General features: G+C 36.2%; 1 protein-coding gene across 1 annotated transcript in view; it reads left to right on the forward strand.

Moving 5' to 3' along the window:
• Positions 1-2,117: 2,117 nt before the first annotated feature.
• LOC150063041 (histone deacetylase 9-like) overlaps positions 2,118-23,589 on the forward strand; it is a 37,241-nt gene continuing 15,769 nt past the window's right edge. The window contains exons 1-2 of the mRNA XM_090333625.1: positions 2,118-2,361; positions 14,661-14,794. Of these exons, the coding sequence (XP_090189751.1) occupies positions 2,118-2,361; positions 14,661-14,794 (378 nt within the window). The remainder of the gene's footprint in view (positions 2,362-14,660; positions 14,795-23,589) is intronic.

A 23,589-nucleotide genomic window follows, 5' to 3' on the forward strand; every position in this document is an offset into this window, starting at 1 on the left:
CATACATTACTATATTTGTAATATTGGATTAGTAGAATGTGTTTGTTAGGTTAGAAAATTTTGTATTAAAGTATAAATTTTACATCATGCTTTACAAAATAGTACTCCATCATTTCACAAGGAATTTTATAATGTATACTATATATGCTTAATGCACAAATTCCTATTTATTTTCTGGAAAGCGAAAGGAAATACATAATATATAATAGAGTATATGTCAAAGTGTCCAGCAGAGTATGTGCTCAAGAAATACTGACTGCTTGCAATTGTTTGAATATATGATAGGCCGTGGCAGGAAAAAAATTGAGAAGGAAAACCAAATTATGATGGGAATATAATGCATAAATGAATGCCACTTAACGTGGTGCTTAAAAAAATGCCTTAAGAGGCCAGGAGTTTGGCCTAGTGGTAGAGTGCTTGCCTAGCATACATGAAGTCCTGGGTTTGATTCCTTGGTACCACATACATAGAAAAAGCAGGAAGTGGTGCTGTAGCTCAAGTGGTAGAGCACTAGCTTTGAGTAAGCCCAAGGACATTGCCCAGACCCTGAGTTCAAGCCCTAGGCCAAAAAAAAAAAAAAAAGAAGCAGCTTTAAAATTTGGATTTGATTGTGGTAGGTGTGTATCAGTGATAAATGTGGAGCTTTGCAAGCATATGTACAAAAAGTGATAAGAGAGTGTTGGGGATTTAGCTCAGTGAAAGAGCCCCTGCATGGCAAGTGCAAGGCCCTGAGTTCAGTCCTCAGCTCTGGAAAAAAAAAAGGAGGGGGGGATAAAGAGATCCAGAGGAGTGAAATTTCCCATGACTTGTGAACATCTGAAGTAGCTTTGGAATTTTACATACAATGTTAAATATTTTTTATTGTTGGTGGTGGTTGTCTGGCTTGAATTTATGGCCTGGGCACTGTCCCTGAGCTCTTTTGCTCAAGGCTAGTACTTTACTACTTTGAGCTACATCACAGTGTCCAGCTTTTGAATAATTAATTGGAGATAAAAGTCTCACAAAAACTTTTCTGCCAGGGCTGATTTCAAATCATAATTCTCAGATCTCAGCTTTCTGAGTATCTGGGATTACAGGTTTGAGCCACAGCACCTGCCAATATTAAGTATTTTGAAGCCAGGAAAAGTCACAAACATAATGCCTGAAAATGTAAGTTGTCTTCTGATGGAGTAGAACCCAAATGACTGCTAAGAAGATTATTCAAACTTGGACTTTCTGAGCTTTGTGTGTGAACCTTTGGCTTTGTAGCAGGCTTTAGGAAGAAAATATCTTGGAGTGGGGATGAGACTGGCTGGTTCAGAGCGACAATGATCAATTCATTGGTTTACATGGCAACTAAATATATTACTAAATGGAGAACGAGAAAAAAACGATGGATAATATGAATGTTCCAGAAAACATTTATCCATCCACTTTACATCATGTGCAGAAAACCACCTTTTCCTGACATGATTATGCATTTTTAATTTCTCTAAGTATAAACTCCAAGATTGTGTTAACTCTACTGTTGTACTCTTGGGATGGAAGGGAGGAGAGAGAAATAAAACCTTGCTAAATCATTGAGAAATTATCAAATATTCCATAAAAGTCACGAATAATTTCATAAAATCAATATACTATGTAAACCATGAAATTTCATTATTCAGCACTGCACTGTTCTACAAAACTGAAGGGTATCAAAACACAACTATTTCACCGACAATCTTTTGAGGCATGCTGAAATTTCATTAGCAATATCCCTGAAAGAAACTTAGGATAGAATTTCCAGTGCTGAGCTTCTCAGGCAGTTGGAAAGCAAAGGAATTAATTGTTCTGGTGCACCATTCTGCAGCCATTCTTGGGGCTGGGTGCAAGCCCTTCTATCCAGGTAGGAAGAGCAAGCGGATGTTACCAGAGGTTAAAGGTCTGTTTCTTTCCATCAGTTCAAACTGACAGCCATCCGGCATCACCTCCTCCATAGCCAGGGAGCTAGGCCCTGGCTGTCAGTGTGAACACATCTGTTGAATGAATTTATTGACTGGATCTTGTTTTTTCTCTCCCTTTCTCTATTTTTCCCCCTTCTTTTTTCCTTCACACCGTTTATTATGTCACTGACCTGATGAACTTAATTTGTTGACATGCCGCTCTGGGTCCCCCTCAATGCTGGGCTCACATTTCTTCCTACTGTGTTCTTTTCTTCGCAGTCCTTCCGGGAGGCCCCGCACACACGTGCGCTCTCAGTGCGCCCAGCTCAGCTGGCTGTGGTTGGTATGGATGGATTAGAGAAGCATCGGCTCCTCTCCAGGACTCAATCTTCCCCTGCTGCCTCCATGTTACCTCCCCCAGCAGCGGACCACCCCCTCCAGCCTGGCTCTGCAACTGGTAGGAATCCCCAAAGACTCCCTCTAATAGGCAGGCGAAATGCACCGGTCTTGTAGGATTAGCCGATTTAAATGCTCTGAATAACTCCAACTGCAGAACGCTCCACTTTAACCCAATGCAACCCAAATTTTATGAGGTTATATTGGCCACAAGACAAACAGCACATCTGATAAATCTTGGGCTTAGTATTAATAGCCTCATAAATTGTTATCATTCCAGAGTCTGGAAAATGCATCAACAGGTGCATGGTCCCCTTTGGAAGAAAAAAAAAACCACGACCACATTCTTTAGCAGAGTGCTTCAGTCTCTTGTCTTCTAGGAGTTTGGCCACTGAGAAATTTACGATGCTTGACTTCTTCATTTGGCTCTACAGAGTGTCATTTCCTCAATTTTGTTCTTATTTTGTTTTGTTTTTGTGTTTTTTTGCTGACTTTCCCATGCAAATGGCATGTGTCAATCAAGGATACTAAGACAAACTGTACTTTCTTCTATGCATGGTCATTTCATTTCCATTTATTGTGGTACCTCTGGGTGGGCTTATTTTTTTGACCAATCTCTTCTTTAGCCTACAGCTGTGTTTGGTATTTCAGAACCTGGCTACAGAAGAAAATAAGCCAGATCATTCTAAGGCCAGAAGAAGGTCAAGTCTGGAACACATGTAAAAAACAAAAAACAAAAGTAGGGAAGGGGTGCTTGTCCCTGTGCAAAGAAGCTGTGCTACCAGCATATGTGTAGACTATCATTTCTGTTTATCTGCTGTGCCTCATTCTAGTTCCATGCTCTAAAAGTATTGCTAATCAAATGAATAATACTATTGAGTTCAAGGAAACTCATAACTTGGAAGTAGAAAGGGGAGAATTTATATGTAATTTCCCTAAAAGTTCTCATGGACTGATTTCTTTCTCTTTTTTTTTTAATTGCCAGTCCTGGGCTTGAGCTCAAGGACTGGGCACTGTCCTTGGGTATTCTTAAGGCTAGAACTCTACCACTTGAGCCACAGCACCATTTCTGGCTTTTTGCTATGTATGTGGTACCAAGGAATCAAACTCTGGTCTTTGTGCATGCTAGGCAAGGACTCTACCACTAGGCCAAATTCCCAGCCCTGATTTATTTCTTAATCATTTGTTTTTCAATATCAAGAACTTGCTTCTTGTGGCATCAATGACCGTATGAAAGCCTTTATGCTTGTAAAAATTAAAATGGCATCCTAAGAATCACATTCACAACCCCAGATATCACCATTTCTTTAAAATCAACTTGAATGAGATAACCAAATTATTTAACTGTGATGATGTGCACAAGAGCTACTTTTTATAGTTTGTTACACCACAGGATATCATCCCATTATAGAAGCCACAGGCTGGCCATATTTCTTTTACCACACTACCCAGAATCTCTGATCACTTTACTTCTTGGAGTCAACAATACTTTCCCAGAGATCCTGAACAATTCAGGAATGTTACCTAATATGAATGGAAACCTTTAGGATCAATCATGGCTGGCGTATGCTTATTTAGCAAGCAAAACAAAATATGTGCTTTAGAGGACATGTTTTATAAACAAAGCAGTTGTTTTAAGGTTATATACATCTGTGGCTCCTAGCTACTAAGGGGGCTGATATCTGAAGACTGAATTTCAAACCTACATGGGGAAGAAAAATCTATGAGACCTCCATTGTTAATCATTAGCAAAAACCAGATAGAGGATTAAGTGGTAGGGCACCAGCAATGAGAAAGCAAGATAAGCAAGAGAGCTCAAGGCCCTAAATTCAAGCCCTAGAGTTCAGGCCCTTTTAACTGGCATCTACACACAAACGTTAATGCATTTCTCAGTTCACTTGTTCTAAAGTTACCTCTTATACAGCTTTGCTATTTTTAAGAACAGAGAATAATAACCACCCTCTAGTAATATAATTCCGATTGAGTAAAATAGGTTTCATAATTAAAAACTGAACTTAATTATATATATATATATATATATAGAGAGAGAGAGAGAGAGAGAGAGAGAGATATGTTTACTATGTATGCAGCATGCTCTTTTTGCAATGCTAAAGATGGAGTTTTTTTCCTTGGTTTAAAGTATTTACTTTATCTTTCATTTTTTAGTTTGTTTGCATTTGTTTTAATAGAGGAAGCTTAACTTGGGTACTCAAATCCTTGTTGGCTTTTCTGCTCAAGGCTAGCTCTCTACCACTTGAGCCACAGCCCTAGTTCTGACTTTTGGCTGGTTAATTAGATGAGAGCCTCATGAACTTTTCTGCCCTAGATGGTTTTGAATAGATCTCCTAAGATCTTAGCCTCCTGAATAATGAGGGTTGTAGGTCTAAACCACTTTTGCCTGGCTAGAAAACATATTCCACTTCTCATGTATCTTTTCATATAAATAAAACAGGGTACATGAATATGAGATAGTTGACAATAGGTGAGAGAGATATTACATATTTGAGAAAATAGTATTTTAAAATAGCTATGAAATGTTGGCCTTGGAAAACTCTAGGTGAAAATATATATTATAAATTAAATATTGTAAATATAATGTAACTATAGTATGATCATTCAAATTCATGACTAGACCAGTTCAGATAATTAATTTCTTTTCCAAGAAAGCATTCTAGTACTTACCAGCACACATATTCCAAAACTGAGAATTAGGTCTCTTTTTATAATTGGTTTGAGTGGATTTATTTTCTAAATGGAAATATATATATATATATATATATATATGTATATACATATATATATGTCGCTGCCCGCCGCAACGACAGGTCACTTCGGAGGAGGACTGGGAATGATCACAGACTCAAATCGCTGCAAGCAGGGGTCGTTTATTTCTCTCTCCTCTCTTCTCTGCCTCTCTCCTCTCTCCTCTTCCTTCTCTGTCTTTTCTCACTTCTCCCTCGTTCCCCAGAAACCCCACACTATTTATATCCTTAAGCAGCCAATCACAGTAAAGGTCATCTGCAAAGCAGCAAACAAACTTGGAAGAAATCTAGCAATCCACTCTATCCACAAGCACGGAAGAAACAAATCAACAAATGCAAAGAAACTTCCTTGTCAGCAAGTACTGACTCATTAGCGAACTGCCAGGTGCTATTTTATAATCTTAATTTTACTTCCTCAAGAGGCTGAAAACAATGGTCTCCAACATATATATATACACACACACATATATATATATATATATATATATATATGCCACTTCTGGGGCTTAAACTCAGGGCCTGAGCACTGTCCTTGGGCTTTCTCAAGGCTAGTGTTCTACCACCTGAGACACAGAACCATTTTCAGCTTTTTCTATGTAAGTGATACTGAGGAATCGAACCCGGGTCTTTGTGCATGACAGGCAAGCACTCTAAACACTAGGCTAAACTCCTGGCCCCATCAATATTTTTAAAATATAATTATTGTTAATAGGACTTTATATAAATTTTAATCAAATAAGTAAAACATATAACATTAATTGCATAGTAAACACTTCAGAATTTTCATAGTACAAAAGGAAGCTATTGAAAGTAAAGATTAATGTGAAAAATTACTCTGACATCTGTGATTAAGTAGTTTATTATATCTATTTATCATGCACATTGTTATAATCTACATAATCTCAAATTATGGTTTTCTTCTTTTGATTTTAAAAATAATCTTTAATTCAGATGTGACTTCTAAAGTCTTTCTTGTCCATTATGGGAGAATATGTATTTTAAAAATTAAACATCTTTGCTGGGCACTCATAGCTCAAGACTGTAATCCTGGCTGCTCTAGAGGCTCAGATCTCTCTAAGGATCATGGTTTGAATGCAGCCCTGGCAGAGAAGTCCATGAGTCTCTGATCTTTAATTAACAATCAAAAAGCTGGAAGTGGGTTTGTGGCTCATGGATTAGAACACTAACCTTGAGTAAAAAAGCACAAAGTTAGTGCCTAGGCCTAGAATTCAAGTCCCAGGATCAGCATACACACACACACACACACACACACACACACACACACACACACACACACAATTAAACTTCTTTCCTTTGACTTTTTAGTATCTATTTGTGCATACGCTAAAACATAAAAAGTATGTTCTTTGAGAATACATTTATCTTCAGAAAAAAGATATATAATCTTATATACTCAAGACCTGTTCCTTTAAGAGTAAGAATGAAACAACACATTATGAAGATGAGCACTTTGTTTGTTTCAACCCACATTATAGAACTATATATTTTGGTACAATTGAAAAGTTATTCAACATGTAGACTTATGTGGGATTTTTTTCAGGCACCCCATTCAACCCTTCACCATCAGTGTAGATACTCGGCAGTCAGCTACCATGCACCATTTTTGTTGTTGTTGTTTTATTTTGTCTTGTTTTTTGAAACGAAAAATACAAACTTCCAGGTGGGAAATGCCCAACTTTTGACAATCAAAAAAGATGAGGTGGGGCTGGGAGTATTGCCCAGTGGTAGAATACTTTCCTAGCATGCATGAAGCCCTGGGTTCTATTCCTCAGTATCATATACACAGAAAAAGCTAGAAGTGGTGCTGTGAATCAAGTGGTAGAACACTAGTCTTGAGAAAGCTGAAGGACAGTGCTCAGGCCCTGAGTTCTAGCACCAGTACTGGCAAAAAAAAAAAAAAAGGAAGAAAGAAAGAAAGAAAGAAAGAAAGAAAGAAAGAAAGAAAGAAAGAAAGAAAGAAAGAGGAAGAAAGAAAGGAAAGAAAATAATGATCCCAATATGTGTTTTTTGAGATGTTAAACAGATTCCAAAAGAAAATTTAGAATGTAGCCAATTCACAGTGGCCTACAAAAGGCCTAGGAGACATATCTCCAAGATAATACTAGGAACTTGAGTTCTTGTAACTGATGGATAAAGAAGAAAGTGTATGGTAGAGATGATCTGCCACATTCTCATTTGGCTTTTAGAAGTGCTTTTAAAATTTGATTTAAAGATAAGGAAAGGCATTCATATGCATTTCAGATAATCAAGGGCATGTGTTTACTTTATCAATGTGTTTACTTCCTCCTTTTACTCAATTACTTTTGGCAATGATGAAGTTTCACCCTGTTTCACAAGAGAATATATAGCAGATGATAATATTGTGTTAGTTTATGCAAAATTACATTAATCAAAACAAAAAATGCAACAACAATCTCACTAGTTTTATCATCTGTATCAAGAATCCAAACACTTCTGTCCCACAGTTCTAAGTTGCTCCAAAAACATCTGTTTAAATAAATTCCTTATAACATTATACTTTAAGGTAGAGTCTAACATGAAGTAGAATCATCATGCTGAAATGAAACTATTTGTGGTCAGTATTAAAATATTTTAATTAGTGTATTTAAATAGATATTTAAAAGAAAATCATAATGGGAAATCAAGTATGCTTGTGTATTTCAATATGAGTACAGCACTATTGGCTTTTGCTCTATTTTTTTTTTTAAATTAAAGATGTTTAATTTTAGTTAATCCTTCAAAGTATTCAAGTTTCAGTTTAAATGTTATTTCGTTCAGAAAGCCTTTTTATTTATTAGGTCAAGTCTGTAAAGGAAGTCTGTTTCACTGTTCTCTCTAATCCTAGAACTGAGGTACATTATTAGCACATGAGAGGTTTACACACACACACACACACACACACACACATCCTATCACAGGAGATAGAAACCAGCTATATGATGAACGATTCTATCTATTTACTCATTCGTGTACCTCTTTACTTATGTGATGCTTCTTTAATTTCTCTAGCTTTCCAATTATTCAGTAAGTCTGATTTTCTCCTCTGAAAAGTCACGTGTTTTTAAATTTATTTTTATTGTTATATGGAAATAGTTTTCAAAAGGGGATTCAATTCAATATGTTACTCTTTCCACTCTGTTCCCCATCTAAAGATTTAGTGTAGTTATCACTTCTTTTGTCTTTTTCTTTAAATTTCAAGGACATCTCAAATTTATACTGTACCACTGATCTAGTTTTGCAAAATGTGAATTCCAGCCTTTGTTACCTCCAAGATCTATGTTAATTTTGTTGCCTTTTTAATTTCCTTATAATTCCTATTTATTGTATCCTTTCTCTTTTGCTCATTCTTTTGTATTTAAATTTTTCTTTGGTCTTGTTCTTTAGCTTTGACTACTATGTTATCAGTCATTTATTTGACATTTGAAGATGCCAAACATATTTCCAAAAATCTTATTTTGATTAGTCATATTCACTGAGCTATATATCCTCTACAGTTTCTGTAGAATATTGTCATGTACTCTGGTCATTTTTACTGTAGTTTTGATTACTCATTCATGCACATGGAAAAAATTCTCTTCAGATTTTTAGCCAACAAATGTGAATTGTGGTTGGCTTCCCTTTTTGTCCGATTTACATGCTTGTTGGATTTCCTTCTTGGCCCTGTAGGTGAATGGCAACCCTTCATTCATTTCATAAGCTCCAGTAGACTTCCATAGAATGTTGGAAGGCCAATGTTGGGATTTTCCTCTTTCCGTATCATTTCTACCAGATACTCTGAAAGTGTGAATTATATGAAAAACGAAAAACAAACAAACAAAAAACAGAATTGTAAACCTTAGCAATGCTCTTATCTAGTAAAAGGCATAGTTGATCAATATTTTTAACAAATCAATTTTAAGTATTACTTTATTTGACTGACATACTAAGATTCTTATGAAAACCTATAAATACTATTTGATCATTCAATGTTTGTAAATATGGTAAGTAGTAAGATCTAAAGTGAGGCCAGGAGTTTGGCCTAGTGGTAGAGTGCTTGCCTAGCATGCACAGAGACCTGGGTTCTATTCATTGGTTACCACACACATAGGAAAGGTCAGAGGTGGTGCTGAGGCTCAAGTGGTAGAGCTCTAGCCTTGAGAAAGCCAAATGACAGTGCTGAGGCCCTGAGTTCAAGCCAGAACTGGCAAAAATAAAAAAAAAATAGAAAGTATGTGGTAGAAAGAGAAACAAATAAAGCAACATATACCTTATGGAAAGATTAGAATTTTAGACAAAAAAAAGTACTCATAGCTGTTAGTTTCTAGAAATGGCTGTTGCTTCAAAAATGTATTGATTACTCAATATCTATGGGGGTCCAAACAGATACCAAAACCTTCATACAGAATGACAAATATAACACAGACATGTCCTTTATATCTTAAATTACCTCTAGATTATTTGTGACACCTACTGCAATATAAATAACTATATAAATTGTTAGTCAATTACATTGTTTCAAAGATAGGAACAAGGGAAAAATAGTTTATGTTCAGTACTGATGTGAACATTTTCGGTGATATTTCTGATTCACAGTTCAGTCCGTAACTGTAGAATTCATGAATATAGAGAACTGATTGAAGTCTCTTTTATCCATTTTAGTAATTTTACCATTTCCAGGCCAGTTTGTCAGTTAAGAAACCTTTTATTTCTAAGAGATCTCTTACCTCACAATTTTTTTCTTTCCTAGAAAACACTGATTTCTAATTAGCTGTGTGCTTGTAGCTGAAGCAGCCCAGGCAGGAGAGTCTGGGAAACTACTATCTCCACGAAAAACTACCAAAGAGCCAGAAATGCAGCAGTGATTTTTAAGTGTTAGAGCTGTAGCCTTGAGCACAAAAGCTCAGGGATAGCACTCAAGCCGTGAGTTCAAGCTCCAAGATCAGCACACACACAAAAAATAGTGTTTTTCATATAATATGTTCATGCATGACTCTTCTACTACTAAATTATGTTAGGCTTGAAATATAAGTATTTAAAACTGTTATTAGATCTAAATCCTTGATGAGAAATACCATGTTGGGTACTTTATATTATGTTCATAGTGGCCAGTTCCTTAACTCTAGAAATCATGTATTACATTTGTTTAGCAAACATTGTGGAAAAGTATGGCTCTCATGTTCCAAAAATGCCTGAGATTGTTCACTGTTAGGAGCTAGAGTATTTTGTCTAAAGATGCTGAACTCAACTTTATGAACCAGAATCTCAATAGACTTAGAGTAATCCTGTAGGAATGATTTCTACGGATAACAAAGGACCTACCTATATGGAATGACAAAGGAAAAGAAACACACCACATATAATGCTTCAAATATACTACCTCATTAAGTAAAGCTAAGATCCAGAGCAAATACAAAAATCCATACTTATCTGAAAAACAAAAACCTAAACATTTTAGGAAGGTTTTATTTTTAAGCATACTATTAGGATTAAAACACGGACTCTTTCACATAATTTTAAATCTTATCCAATCAATCAAGATAAACACTGCTTAAGTTGCATTGCAACAAGTGGTAGCCAGTCAGAGAGAAAGAGAAAAAACAAAGTAGAATACCATATGAACCCCCAAAGCAAAGAGCAGGCTTATGTCTCACCCCATAAGTTTCTCTTCAGAGAGAGAGAGAGAGAGAGAGAGAGAGAGAGAGAGAGAGAGAGAGAGAGAGAGAGAGAGAGAGAGAGAGAGAGAGAGAGAGAGAGAGAGAGAGAAGTGGGGGAGTGAGGGAGAGAGAGAGGTAAGGCATGGAGATGAAGAATGAGGTTAAAGTCTCACCTTGCATCCTACCTGTTAACACCTCATTGATACATCATTAAGATGAGTCAGTGGAGGCTGGGGGTTCCAGTTTTTATTTATTTCTCCTTAAATCTGAATGTCTTTCCAAGAGCTCCTGGACTTTGTATTATAATATCCAGATACCTGGCAATACTTTCTAGCTACCATAACTTGTTTCACAAGTTTCTGTTTCTGGGTGGTGAATTCCAGGGAAAATGTTGTTAAAGGGGTGAACATACCTAGAGATGAAATTGAAAACATAAGCAACATGGTAATCAAAATGTATATCCTTGACAATTATTCATAAAAGGCAGATACACTTTTGTTTTCCATGCTGTTACTATATCAATTATTTTTTATAGTTTGAAATTGTAGTTGAAGCTCCTGTTTATATAATAGCAACTTATATAGCTTATATAGCAAATTACCGCTTGAAAAATTTGAACTGCTAAAACACATCTGTGCAAGATATCTAAGATTTGTGTAAGTTTTTCTTCTTTTTCTTTTTGGCCAGTCCTGGTTCTTGAACTCAGGACCTGGGCACTATCTCTAACCTTCTCTGTGCTCAAGGCTAGTGCTCTACCACTTGAACCACAGCATCACTTTCTGGGTTTTTGCGTGAATATGGCACTGGAGAATCAAACCCAGGTTTTCATGCATGTCAGGCAAGCACTTTACCACTGGGCCAGCTTCCCAGCCCCTAAGGTTTTTTTTTTTTTTCCTTTCTTTTTTTTCGAATGTTGTTCTTCATGTCTGCTTGCCTGCCTGAATTTTTTCTAGCTTTATTAATGTCTTCCCTTTTGACTGCATGCAAAAATCCTTTTGGATTTTGGACAAAGTAAAAAAAAAGTGGACACTGTGTAAAATACTTGTAGAAATACAAAATTGAATTTATTTAATGCCGGTAGTAGAAGTACTTGTTCATTAGAAGAAAGGTGTAACTAGTTCAAGGTAGAATATTAAAGAGGTAAGGCTGCATAAATATTAGGGGACTAAGGAGATGCACTAATTAGATTCAGCAGGAAAAGCAGAAAAGTTGTGTAAGGGAAATATCTGAACTAGTTGTGTAAACTAAGTTATTTACATCTTTAATTAATTCATTGTAACATACTTTAGAGGACATTTTCTAACAACTTTTTTCCAAACTTGATTTCAGACTGGGAATTCAAAGTAATCCATACAAGTATAGTCTTCGCTTTCTAAGATCTAACCATCTAGATCAAAAAAATGTACAAGTAATAACATTTTATAACAATTACATAATTGTCATGAATGCTCTGAAGGAAGCTCAAAATCAGATACTGCAGCAGATCTAGTTGAGTGGTCTCAGCAAAGCTTTGTTGGGGAAGTGACACTAAAAAGGGTATTGCTATTATGTGAGGATAACATAAAGATTCTCAATGAGTGATATTGAACAATAGAAAGTTGGAGGATGGGGAGAGAAATGGGGAGAGTGTGATGGGGTTGGGCTTATGAGGAGATTAAATGAGGATGAATATGATTGAAATATCTTGTTGGTAGGCAAGTAAATTAGAGAACAAAGCCGGTAGACTTTGGGTTGGAAAGCAGGGCGCAGGGTAAGGGAGAATTATGGAGAAGATTGATATCCATTCATATTATACATGCGTGAAAATGTCAAGTGGATTGAACCCGCTTGTAAGATTACTGTATTCTAATGCAAACAGGTAAACAAATAAATAAATATTCTTGAAGAGTAGAAAGATATTATAGATGAAGGATGGAGTAATGGAGATCAGATCAAAAGCGCTTCAGTTATGAGGATGAGCACTGGTCAAGTTTTGTTCTGGAGGAATGGAGGACGGAGAACGAGAGACCCTAGACAGGTGGTGGATGTAGTGAAGATGGAGAGGTAGGGAGGAGCAGTACCTAGAGGGATTTCAAGGGATTTCAATCTCTTCAGTAAATCCCCTAAGTATTTAAGCAAAAGTAGCTAATGCAGTGTGGTCTGTGGAATCCAGTGAAAGTTCTGTAGTCTGTCCCAATGCTATCTCAGGAGTCCAGATTAGAGATAATGGTTCTAGGGATTACTAGTGCTTCAGGCATTGGTGATAAGAAAGGAATGATTCAAGGTCTGTTTTGGAGGGAAAGCAGGCTCCTCCTTGGTTTCTAGGAGCGGAAATGTCAGGAGGACATTAAAGTTTCTGGCATAAGTAATGAGGAATCTTGATGTCCTTTGTAAAAGTAGGAAAACCAAGTGCCGTTCTCACTTCATGAAAACTTTGAGATATCCAAGGGAAAGTTTGAATGGGCAACTGAGGAGATAAGTGTGCATGTACACTGCTCAAAAGAGAGGCCAAGAATGAAGATGGGAATATAAGTTGGTCAAGGACAGGAAAAAAGATAGGTTTTGAAGTCATTTGAGTCTTCAGAATGGATATTATTTAGACCCATAAACCAATATTTTTTCTTAGACATAATTTTTACCACATGGTTTCAAAATGCATGTCATTCTTCTGCATGAATTTAGTACACTCAAGAGAAAATATTCTCCTTACATTCCTCTAACACAATAATGTGAGCCAAAGGAAGAAGAAAGTTCATTTAATTAAGCTTACTTGACAATATAAGTTACTAGTATTTATCTGCTCTTAAACTGATTTTTGTTGTTTTTTTTTCTTATCATGGATACTTCCCCTGACCCCCCACCTAGAAAATTTACTGATAGTAATTCATTGGAGGAGATTTGATTGGTTAAATCATCTCTTTTGCCAAGAAGTTTTGTAAGCAACATTTTGCCCCAAGAACTAGGTTTATGGATGGAAAGGTTCTTAAAATGATCTAGAGTTATAATCATCCTCTAACTTGTTGCTTTAAAAAGTCATACTTTACGGACCCTTAATAAATCATTTCATCAAACTCATGGAATCTCTCCCATAGCAGGATATAAATAAATCATGACATACTAAACCCTGATGTCAGATTTTATTTGTTACCTATGAAATCTCTACTAAATATTGAAAATGAATATTTATTTAGTTTTTAATATTCTGAATCAGAGTTTATTTGTGATTTATTTTTACTTATTAGTTATGGTATCTATTATATATATGATAATATCCTTCCTGAGTAGTATTCTTTATTGTCAGATAATTCCTCCTCCATCCTTGACATTTATTTTAAAAAGAACTACCTCAAGTGTACCATAAGATTGTAAGATCTATACTATCCATGTTTATGTAATAGCCTAAATTAGGAGGAAAAGAAAAAAACAATTTAGCAAGAAGAACCTTTTCCAAGCAACTTTGTTGAAACTGACAAACAGAAGAGGGAAAGAGGTGAAAAATTTTCCCATTTATTCCAAGAATAGATCTCTTGTGTAAATCCTGACAATTGTGTTTACTCTTTCAATGAATTCACTATTTAAAAACACAGATCGTTTTGCAGCTTTGACAAGAAAACTTAAGTCTACCAAATTATTTGCCAAGCAACAGTGCATAATTATTCTATGTAGTAATATTATTTGTATGTATGTTTATACATGTATATGAGATTTCTTTAAATGTCACCTTGTATATTCTCAATGATTTAGGAAACTAAAGTGTAGGGGCTGGTCATGCTGTGAACTGGTGGATTTGACCTACAGATGAAGATGCATGTGACTAGATAGCTCTGATGTGGACCTGATAACTGTGATACAGATCATTTCTCTTGCTGAGAATGTTCCTTTGAAAAGAATGGCTTTTTGGAGTGAGTATCTTGACTAAATTGTGTTCTTACTCAATCTTGGGATGTGCTTCCTTTGTCTTGAAGGAATTGCCTACGATCCCCTGATGCTGAAACACCAGTGCATTTGTGGCAATTCCACCACCCACCCTGAGCATGCTGGAAGGATACAGAGCATCTGGTCACGGCTACAAGAAACGGGGCTGCTAAATAAATGTGAGGTAATCCTGAATTGGCCACACTCTTTGACTTACTTAAATAAATCATATAAAGAGGTCAGTATTCATTTCAGTAGTAGTAGAAAAATGTTAACCCAGATAGTGCAAACAGAGTGATTGATGTTCCCTCATAGACACAAAGAGCACAGGACTTACCAGCTGACTCTAGGTTGGACACACAGTAGGTACTCAAGGTGAATGGACAGAGCAGAGCCAGATGTGAATGTTCAGTTGTGGCTTTCCTATTTTGCCTGTGATGGCATTCTTATTTGCAAATAGGCAACATTTACTGAGTTAATTATTTGAGAGTTAACTTTGCAAAGTGCTAAGGACCAATGACTTTCTTTCTCAATACAGTTTTGAATTCAGATATTTGGCAATTTGGCCCCATGTAAATGAATACATTTACAAGATGAACTATCCAGTTACTAAGAGAAGTCTCTTTTTTTCATTGAAGTGACTGTTTACTAATAAGTTTTAAAGTTTAGGGTAGAGGTTTGAACATTTTTATTTTGTCAATATTTCTTTAGACTTAATATTTCTTTAGACTTTGTACCTTGCTAGTGAGTCTCATATCCATAAAGAAAATTATGCTTCTTTTGGCTCTACAAATGTGAACTCAGTTTGAAGAACTCACGTCAAATTTACAAAATATGAGACAGTTAGCAGCTATTTATTTACTATACACATCCTTTGTTACCTAAAATCCACTAACATTCTGCATGGGATCTAAAACACTTCCCAAATTTGTGTACCTTCCCTATCTTTTCTCTTTTCATTTTAATGTATTAATTTTCAATCACTTTACTGGGTCTGTATCATTCTAATTACATACCCCTAACTGAAGTTCAATTTTCACAGATTGACAAGGTCCAGCCCTATTTTCACAGATTGACATTGTGATTAGACCATTGTCTCGTGTAGATTAAGAAAAAAATTACCGCAGTTCTCAATTGCTGGGGGAAAAATGAAAGGAATACTATTTTAGTTAGAGCATGTTAACATAGAAACACTAAGGCCACATGACGTCTTTATAGAGTTTTGGTTGAAATTAAGTTGTTGAAGCAGACAGAACCATCCTGAGGTCAAGTGCACTTGCCTGTATTTGATCATGCGAAGAATTAGCTCACTATGATCTTTCGCAGTATATTATGAAAATTATTGAAGATGCAAAAGCTATTCGTTGTTCATTTGCAAGAATAAATATTTTATTTATAGATTTTCACCTATGGAGGTATCGTTGTTTTTAAACCTCAGGAGTGATGTTTTCTGGGCCATTCAGCAGTTAAGATTGTGAATGACTAAACCAAAGCACCTTGTACCAACTTAACTTCACAAGTTGATGTAATTATCAACATTTATTTAATGCTTAAAAATCTAAGTTTGATTAAATATATTCTCTATCTAAGCACCCAAATGTGATGGTAAAAATGAGCTTGTTATTTCTTGCTTCCTTCCTTAGTGAAGACACTTCAATCATAATGTTCCAGTGCCCATCCATTTTACATGTCAGATGACTTTCTTTCTCTTGTGAATCTTTTTTCTCCCCCCAGTCTTGGGTAGTGAATTCAGGGCCTTGGCACTGTCCCTGGTCCTCTTTGTTTTCAAGGCTAGCACTCTACCACTGAAGTCATGGCTCTATTTCAATCTTTTCCTGATTAATTGGAGATAAAAGTTCCACGGATTTTTCTGCTCCTGCTGGCTTCATACTACAATCATCAGATCTCAGCTTCCAGAATAGCTAGGATTAAAAGAATGAGCCATCGACCCCCCACGTCTCTGGTGAATGATAAAATTACCTTTAGAGAATCTGCATTTTTAGACAAGAGAATTTAGAATCCAGACTATTCCCTCTTCTAAAAAGTCCTACATGGTATAGGTAAAATACAGGCATGGAAACTTATTCATGGTACACTGATCTCAATAGGCAAAATTAATTTACTCATGAGATCCTTCTTGACTCCTATTTGGATCTGATTTGTTTTCCTGCTAAGCCTTTTTTGTTGTTGTTGCTGCTGTTTCCAGCTAAGACAATAATGCTTACATTTTTCCCCCATGGTTATGTCTCTGCTGGCTTGCAATCAACCACTCCACACTGGCTAGTGGTGTGGTCTTCCTGATTTTCCAAAGGAACACCATTTGCTAGAGGAGCAAAGTATACAGATAAAAGGACTGCAGAATGGTTCACGCTGTTACATTAGTTTGTTTTTAGTCTTGTATAATTTCAAATCAGATTATTCAAGTCACATAGCACTGATTGATGTGGTATCAACAATATGGTGATGTGTCAGAGGAAGACCGGGATTATGAAAATGAAGCAAGCAAGTCAATAGCTTCATGGATGAATGAAGAATCCTCAAACTAACACTTACTAAATTAACATAGAGCTCTAAACAGTGGATTAGCTCTCAATGGAGATTAAAGTGACACAGTAACACAAAGGGAATCTAGCATAGCTTGATGGCAACTCAGGAGGTGTGTTTATTTTCTCAAATGAAGAAATTGTTGTCTATATGATTTGGTTGTCCTTTGAGTTGGTGATATTGCAACTTAAAACTTTTTTTCAAACCTAGGAATTTAATATCCTTTTGTCTCTGGCAATTTTAGGAATATTCAAAGTGGAAACTGGAAGTCATTAACTAAGTATGTATTATCTTGAGACATTTAGTTCCATACAAAATAAAATAATAGGCAAAAGAAAGATAAAACATGGAAACAAAAGGAGTGTTTTTTATGACCAGTTTTCTTTTCTCCATTTATTTTACCCAGAAGAATAAGGGGAAAAAATAAAAGAGATAACAAAATCATTCCAAACGAGCTACTCAGAAGTCACACAATCTTTACCAAGGTTTAATATTCAAGTGATCTAATATTTTTGTAAATTTTCCAAACTCTGCAAGAATTGGAGCCATTGGAGAATTAGGGGAAAGAGGAGTGTGAAGGAGAAAGTTTCTCAGATTTTGCATTGAACAACATTCCTCCCTTCTGTCTTTACTCAAGTTCCGTTTGGATATTAGGGCTAGAATTTCCCTGGGGCAAAAGATAAGAAATTTTTAGTTCTGAATCACAAAGATAAAAGTCAGCTTTCCTTAGCCAATGCAGCTGTCAATTTTATAATGATGAAATAACAGTAAAATAACTGGAGATGGTATTTTGAAAATGATAGATAGGGTCTGTCATTTCAAAATAACAGACTGATTCACAAATCAAAATTTTATATTCTGTTGATTCATTTAGCAAAGTGTCTAGCTAATCAAAATGTATTATTTCATAGGTAATTGTTCTAATATAGAATTAATCTTATTGTTTCATTAGGTATCTGTGTGTTTCTGCCAAATCATTTAGCTTTGGTGATGGTCAATTTTCTCATGTGTAAATGTAAGGATTAGGCAGGATATTTGCTGTATGAAATAAGAATAGCCACGTTTCTTTGAGCTATAACACCCTTTGCCCATAATGCCTTAGAATGACTTGGTAGACACCTTGTTCTTAGTTTGTAAGATGTAGCATAAAGTGCCCTCCCTGCTATTCCTGATTAGCAGCCAGAGAAAACTTTAGTCCTTATTATATTAGATTACAGGGGTTAACTCCTTTTGGCATAACATGACATTGTATTAAAAGCATTGAACATAGTCCTGCATACCAATACCATTTACATTTTCTCCCTATTGAATCATTCATAGTTTGGTTAGTGATTTTCTCGCAAACAAAAAAAGCAAACCAGCAGCTTTCTGGTCACCATGAGAATTAGACCTGGAAAGGGTCATTTGGAGTCCTCTTCAGAAATAAGCTATGTCTTTACCTAGCCTGGTTTGCAAAGTGTGTGGATAGGGGCTCCTGAGGAAAGACAGAGTGCACTTTCCAGTACATAGACAGACAGATTGACACAGAAACACACACCAAAATGGACCCATCATCTGTGAGAAATGCACTTGCAGTTGTTTTTTCCAGAAGTGCTCCTGACTCCAGCCCCACCAAGCCACCCACAGACATTTGCTTGCTCTCACATTTGTTTGGGGGAAATAATAACATTTTAGAATGCTTTTGTTGGATTACACATTATGTGGAATTTGCATTGCCTCTTTGTGACTAATATTGAATAACTTTGTTTCGCTTAATTCTTAAGTTAAAAACCTTAAGCAACATACTGTGCTGAAATGTTTTAACTCTTTTATTCAAGAGCCAACACAAAGTAATTACCAAACAATTCTGGGACATGAAACCAAGCTACTGTTGGCCCTTCTGGGATTTCTCAGCAGTTCTAATGAGAAAAGTGGAGAGAAAGTTTAGCATAAGGTCCTAAGATGCCCCATAGCTCGGGGCCAGAGTATTTCCCTGCAACTCTCAAGTGACATAAAAATTCCTTTTCCAAATTCACATAAGGAAATTGATTAATTCATGGAGAAGCACTTTTGGAATGCACAGGTTTTTTGACATCAAGACTGCAGAGTGTTGAATTCTGCCAGTTCATGGAAATTCAATTAAACATTTGTTTTATGGAGTAGTCTAACTAGATGGCAGCACATAACAGCTTACCGTTTTGTTTGATTTTGCACAAAAACTTTAAAAAATGTGTTTGTGTCTTAGACTCTAACCACAAGGCAGTAAGAAACTCAAGAAGTCCTGTAAATTGTTATAAGGATGTTGTGGTATGGGGGAGCTGTGTGTGCAAATTGTTTAGATGTGATGGGAAAACCAGGGTACAGGCACTATTGCTCTGAGATATTTGTATTTTTCAGTAAGTGGGCCCAGGCAGAGAAGGTCATCAAAATTGACTGCAGCTTATAGTCAAACTCAGGTGGTTTAGAACTTTCAAAATTCTATTACAAAGAAACTAATACAACCACAGGAAATAAGAGATAGCTCTTCTGAGTCCATTTGAAAATTATAGAATATTTCTTAAGAGGTAACAGTAAGGCATTTTCATAAAAATGAAGTTATATATCTTTTAGTCATTTAAAATTATATTGTTTAAGTAACATAAAATATCTATTGAGAAAAGATTAGTTGTGTACATGATTACTCTATTAAAACTATTAATACATTAAACTGAGTGTGGTAGCTCACGCCTGTAATTCTAGCTACTCAAGAAGCTGAGATCTGAGGATCAAGGTTCAAAGCAAGCTCAGGCACAAAAGGACCTGAGACTCTTATCTCCAATTAACCTCTAGAAAATGGGGAGTAGGGCTTGGCTCAAGGGTAGGGCTGTAGCCTTGAGCTGAAGAGCCCTGGGACAATACCCAGGACGAGTTCAAGCCCCATGACCCACCATATATATATATATATATATATATATATATATATAATATTATATTAAACCAATCCATTAAAATAGTTTTCACAATTTAAAAAATATGTAGAAGACAAGAAATTCAATTGCATAAAATTTTGAAAATTAAGTAGCTCAATTAAGGGATGGCTTTTGTACCCCTGATAAACATAATCATTTCAAATCAAGAAATCTGGATGCTCGTGACTGAGACCTATAGTCCCAGTCAGTTAGGGGACTGAGCTTTGAGGATCCTCATTTTTAACCAGTCTGAACATAAAAGTCTATGAGACTCTGATCTCCAATTAATCACCAAAAACCCAGAAATAGAACTGTGGCTTAAGTGGTAGAGTAATAGTCTTGAACAACAACAACAAAAATCTTAGGGACAGGACCCAAGCCAGGAGTAAAAGCCTCAGGACTGGACTGGCATACACACACACAAAATCAATGGAAAGAAAAGTCTTAAAAATGGGCCGGGAGTTTGGCCTAGTGGTTGAGTGCTTGCCTAGCATGCATGAAGACCCAGGTTTGATTCCTTGGTACCACATACATAGAAAAAAGCCAGAGGTGGTGCTGAGAGAGGCTCAAGTGGTAGAACTCTAGGCTTGAGAAAGTCCAAGGACAGTGCTCAGGCCCTGAGCTCCAGCAAAAAAAAAAAAGAAAAGTCTTAAAATATGTAGTATAGTATATGTTATGTGCTTTTATATATTTCATATTATACATAGACATGTATACATTTTATATTATGTATAATTTATTATTATACATAATATAAATATTTTATTTTTATATATTATATTATAGAAAACATTATTATATATTATACTATACATTATATTTATCATTATTTCTCCAGAATCTTTAGTATTGAATGGGATTTGCTAGTTTTCTGAAATGTTTTAGAAAAATGCTCTTGAGCTATTTTAAAATAAATCATAGGGAGTGAGTAAGTAATATTAATTAAGACAGGTGGAAGGTATATAATATTTTGAAGACAAGAAAGAGCTCCCCATATTATTTTAATTATACCATCGTTCCAAATGATGTTCACAGCAGTGGAAGTCTTGAACTCACCTGCATGTGGTTTCTCACCTAGACTGGTGGTTAAAATCTGTTAGATGGCTTTAACCATCTGGTGCTCAGCCCAGGCAGAATTAATTAGATGCTCTGGACCCAGGAAGCATACCAAAACAGATTTCACATTAAGGTCTACTTCAATAAAAGCTAAAACTGTTAACATAGAGGAAAACAGGTAGAGGGAAACAGGCAACTAGGTCAAACAGATGGAAATGGAAGAGTGACAGAAGTGAGACAGAGGTGGTGTTAATTCAAAGGGCAGGTTGTCCACATAGTGCAGTGGGAGAGCTCTTTCCTTGTACAAGCTGAGTTTAACCCCCAGAACTACAAAACAAACATATAGAAAAACATAGGGGTACCAAACACAAAGGTATTTATGAATTTAGAAACATAGGTGGGTGCTGGTGGCTTATGCCTGTAATCCTAGCCACTCAGGTGGCTGAGATCTGAGGATCACTGTTCAAAGCCAGCCTGGCCAGGATAGTCTATAAGTCTCTCACAAACTATTTAGAAAAAATTGAAAAATGTAATTCAATTGGTAAGGTGCTAGCCTTGATTAAAAAAAAAAAAAGAAGGTCAGGGACAGCATCCAGGCCTTGAGCCCAAGCTCCAGTACCAGCAGAGTGTGTGTGTGTTGTGTGTGTATGTGTGTGTGTGTGTGTGTGTGTGTGTGTGTGTGCTTTAGATGTCATAAGATAGGACTATTAACTCTGGAAAAAGGACTCAATTTTCAGTTGTGATTACTCTTTGAATAAATGTGCTTCAAGGTAGAGCTGGCTTCTTTTGAAATTTCTCTTGCTTTAATCATAGGAATATATCACTGCAAGTATATTTGTCTAAGGAAAATTTATGAATCAAAGCAAAGTATATTCAACTTTTTCATTAGTTTTGTTTTAAACCATAGAATCTTATCACTTAATTCTAAAAAGCAAACTTCAAAATAAGTTGTTGCCCTAAAGATCTATAGTCATGTCTTATACTTAGCTTTAGGCATGCTATGTTTGGGCAAGAATTCACACTAAAATTCAAGACTTCTAACACGCAGTGCCTTTCTTTCCAAGTGACTAACAGAAAGAATCAAAAGTGTGCTAGTCTTTCTACCTGCTTCCTTACTTCTTTCCTTCGTTTTCTTTACTTTATGAGGATAATTTTCAGAAGAGGTAAGTATAGGTATAAGGAAATGGAGTCATGAAGGTATCAGAAAAAAGAAAAGGCAGAAAGGGAACGCAACACACCAACTGGCTTTATTTGGGAATGAAGCCTGGGAAGGGCACCGAAAGTCTCTATCAGCATGGCTGAAGGGAAAATGGAGCACTCCTCTTACAAGTGTTTAAACATTAGGCAGGAAGAATCAAGTCATTAGGAGGCAGATGGAAGCAGCGCGAGACAGAGGCGAGGTGGGTGAGCAATGCTGTTTTCACTGAAGACTTTCAAGTTTTCAACAGCTTCTGTGTTCATCAGGAGCATCAGCACGGGATGTGACCTCGGGCTGATGTTCTCTTCTAAGGATATGGGGTGTATGCATTCAATGGTAAGGGAAAGGGAGATGGTTCAGCAAGGAGAGTTCGGAGATAAGGCTGCCAGGGAGAAGGTGCTAAGTCATTTTCCATCCCTAGGAAAGGAAGTTATGGGGAGAATAGTCGGAAAGCATCTTTCATGTGATATTCAACTAAACCATTGAAGCATATGAGACATGATTTTGTTGTACAGTATCTGTTTAAGAGTGGGAAATCAATATATCAGGAACGTTCAACAGGCCATGACTTGACTCATTAAATATTAAATATGATATTTATAATACCAGGTAATGTCAACACTAATATGTCATTTATAGTCATTAAGAAATAAACTAAATATTTGTGGTTCTGTGGATTTCTGGAGAGAAAAAAATGAAAATGTATTTTCTATGATCGGGGACAGTGGATGAAATATTTTTAGAAAATGAGGTATTTCAGTAGAAATTCTTGCTGAATATGTCAGTACTTTGAAAATGATTAAAGAAAATGGAGTCTCCCCAGTGGAGTCAGGTACTTTGAATTGACAAATTTAAGTTGGACATTTTCTCTTACTTTGGAACTGCCACAAAATGAGCCCTTTCATGTCCTCAGTAATACCAAACCAACGCAATCCATCTGTTCTGCTAAATTATTTCTAGTTCCCTAACCAAAGGCACTGCTTTTTCATGCATTTTATCATGATTTTATGCCCTTTATTATATTTTACAAAAGGTTCTGATTCCTCCAGGGCCAATGAGAACTGATTAGGACACTGGCCTCAATCCAGGCTTTGAACACAGGAGGGGAAGGAGTAGAACGCTTTCCTTTTTTTCCTTGCTCCCTGGAAGAAAAAAAAAATGAATGTATACCGTGTGTGTGCTCTGTGTGTGGGTGGGTGTGGGTAGGCTGCATTTTATGCTGTCACAGTATGACTTTGTAGATCATGTTCAGAA

Source organism: Megascapheus bottae, chromosome 5, assembly GCF_031878675.1.
Source record: "Megascapheus bottae isolate mThoBot1 chromosome 5, mThoBot2.hap1, whole genome shotgun sequence".
In the NCBI taxonomy this organism is placed as follows: Eukaryota; Metazoa; Chordata; class Mammalia; order Rodentia; family Geomyidae; genus Megascapheus; species Megascapheus bottae.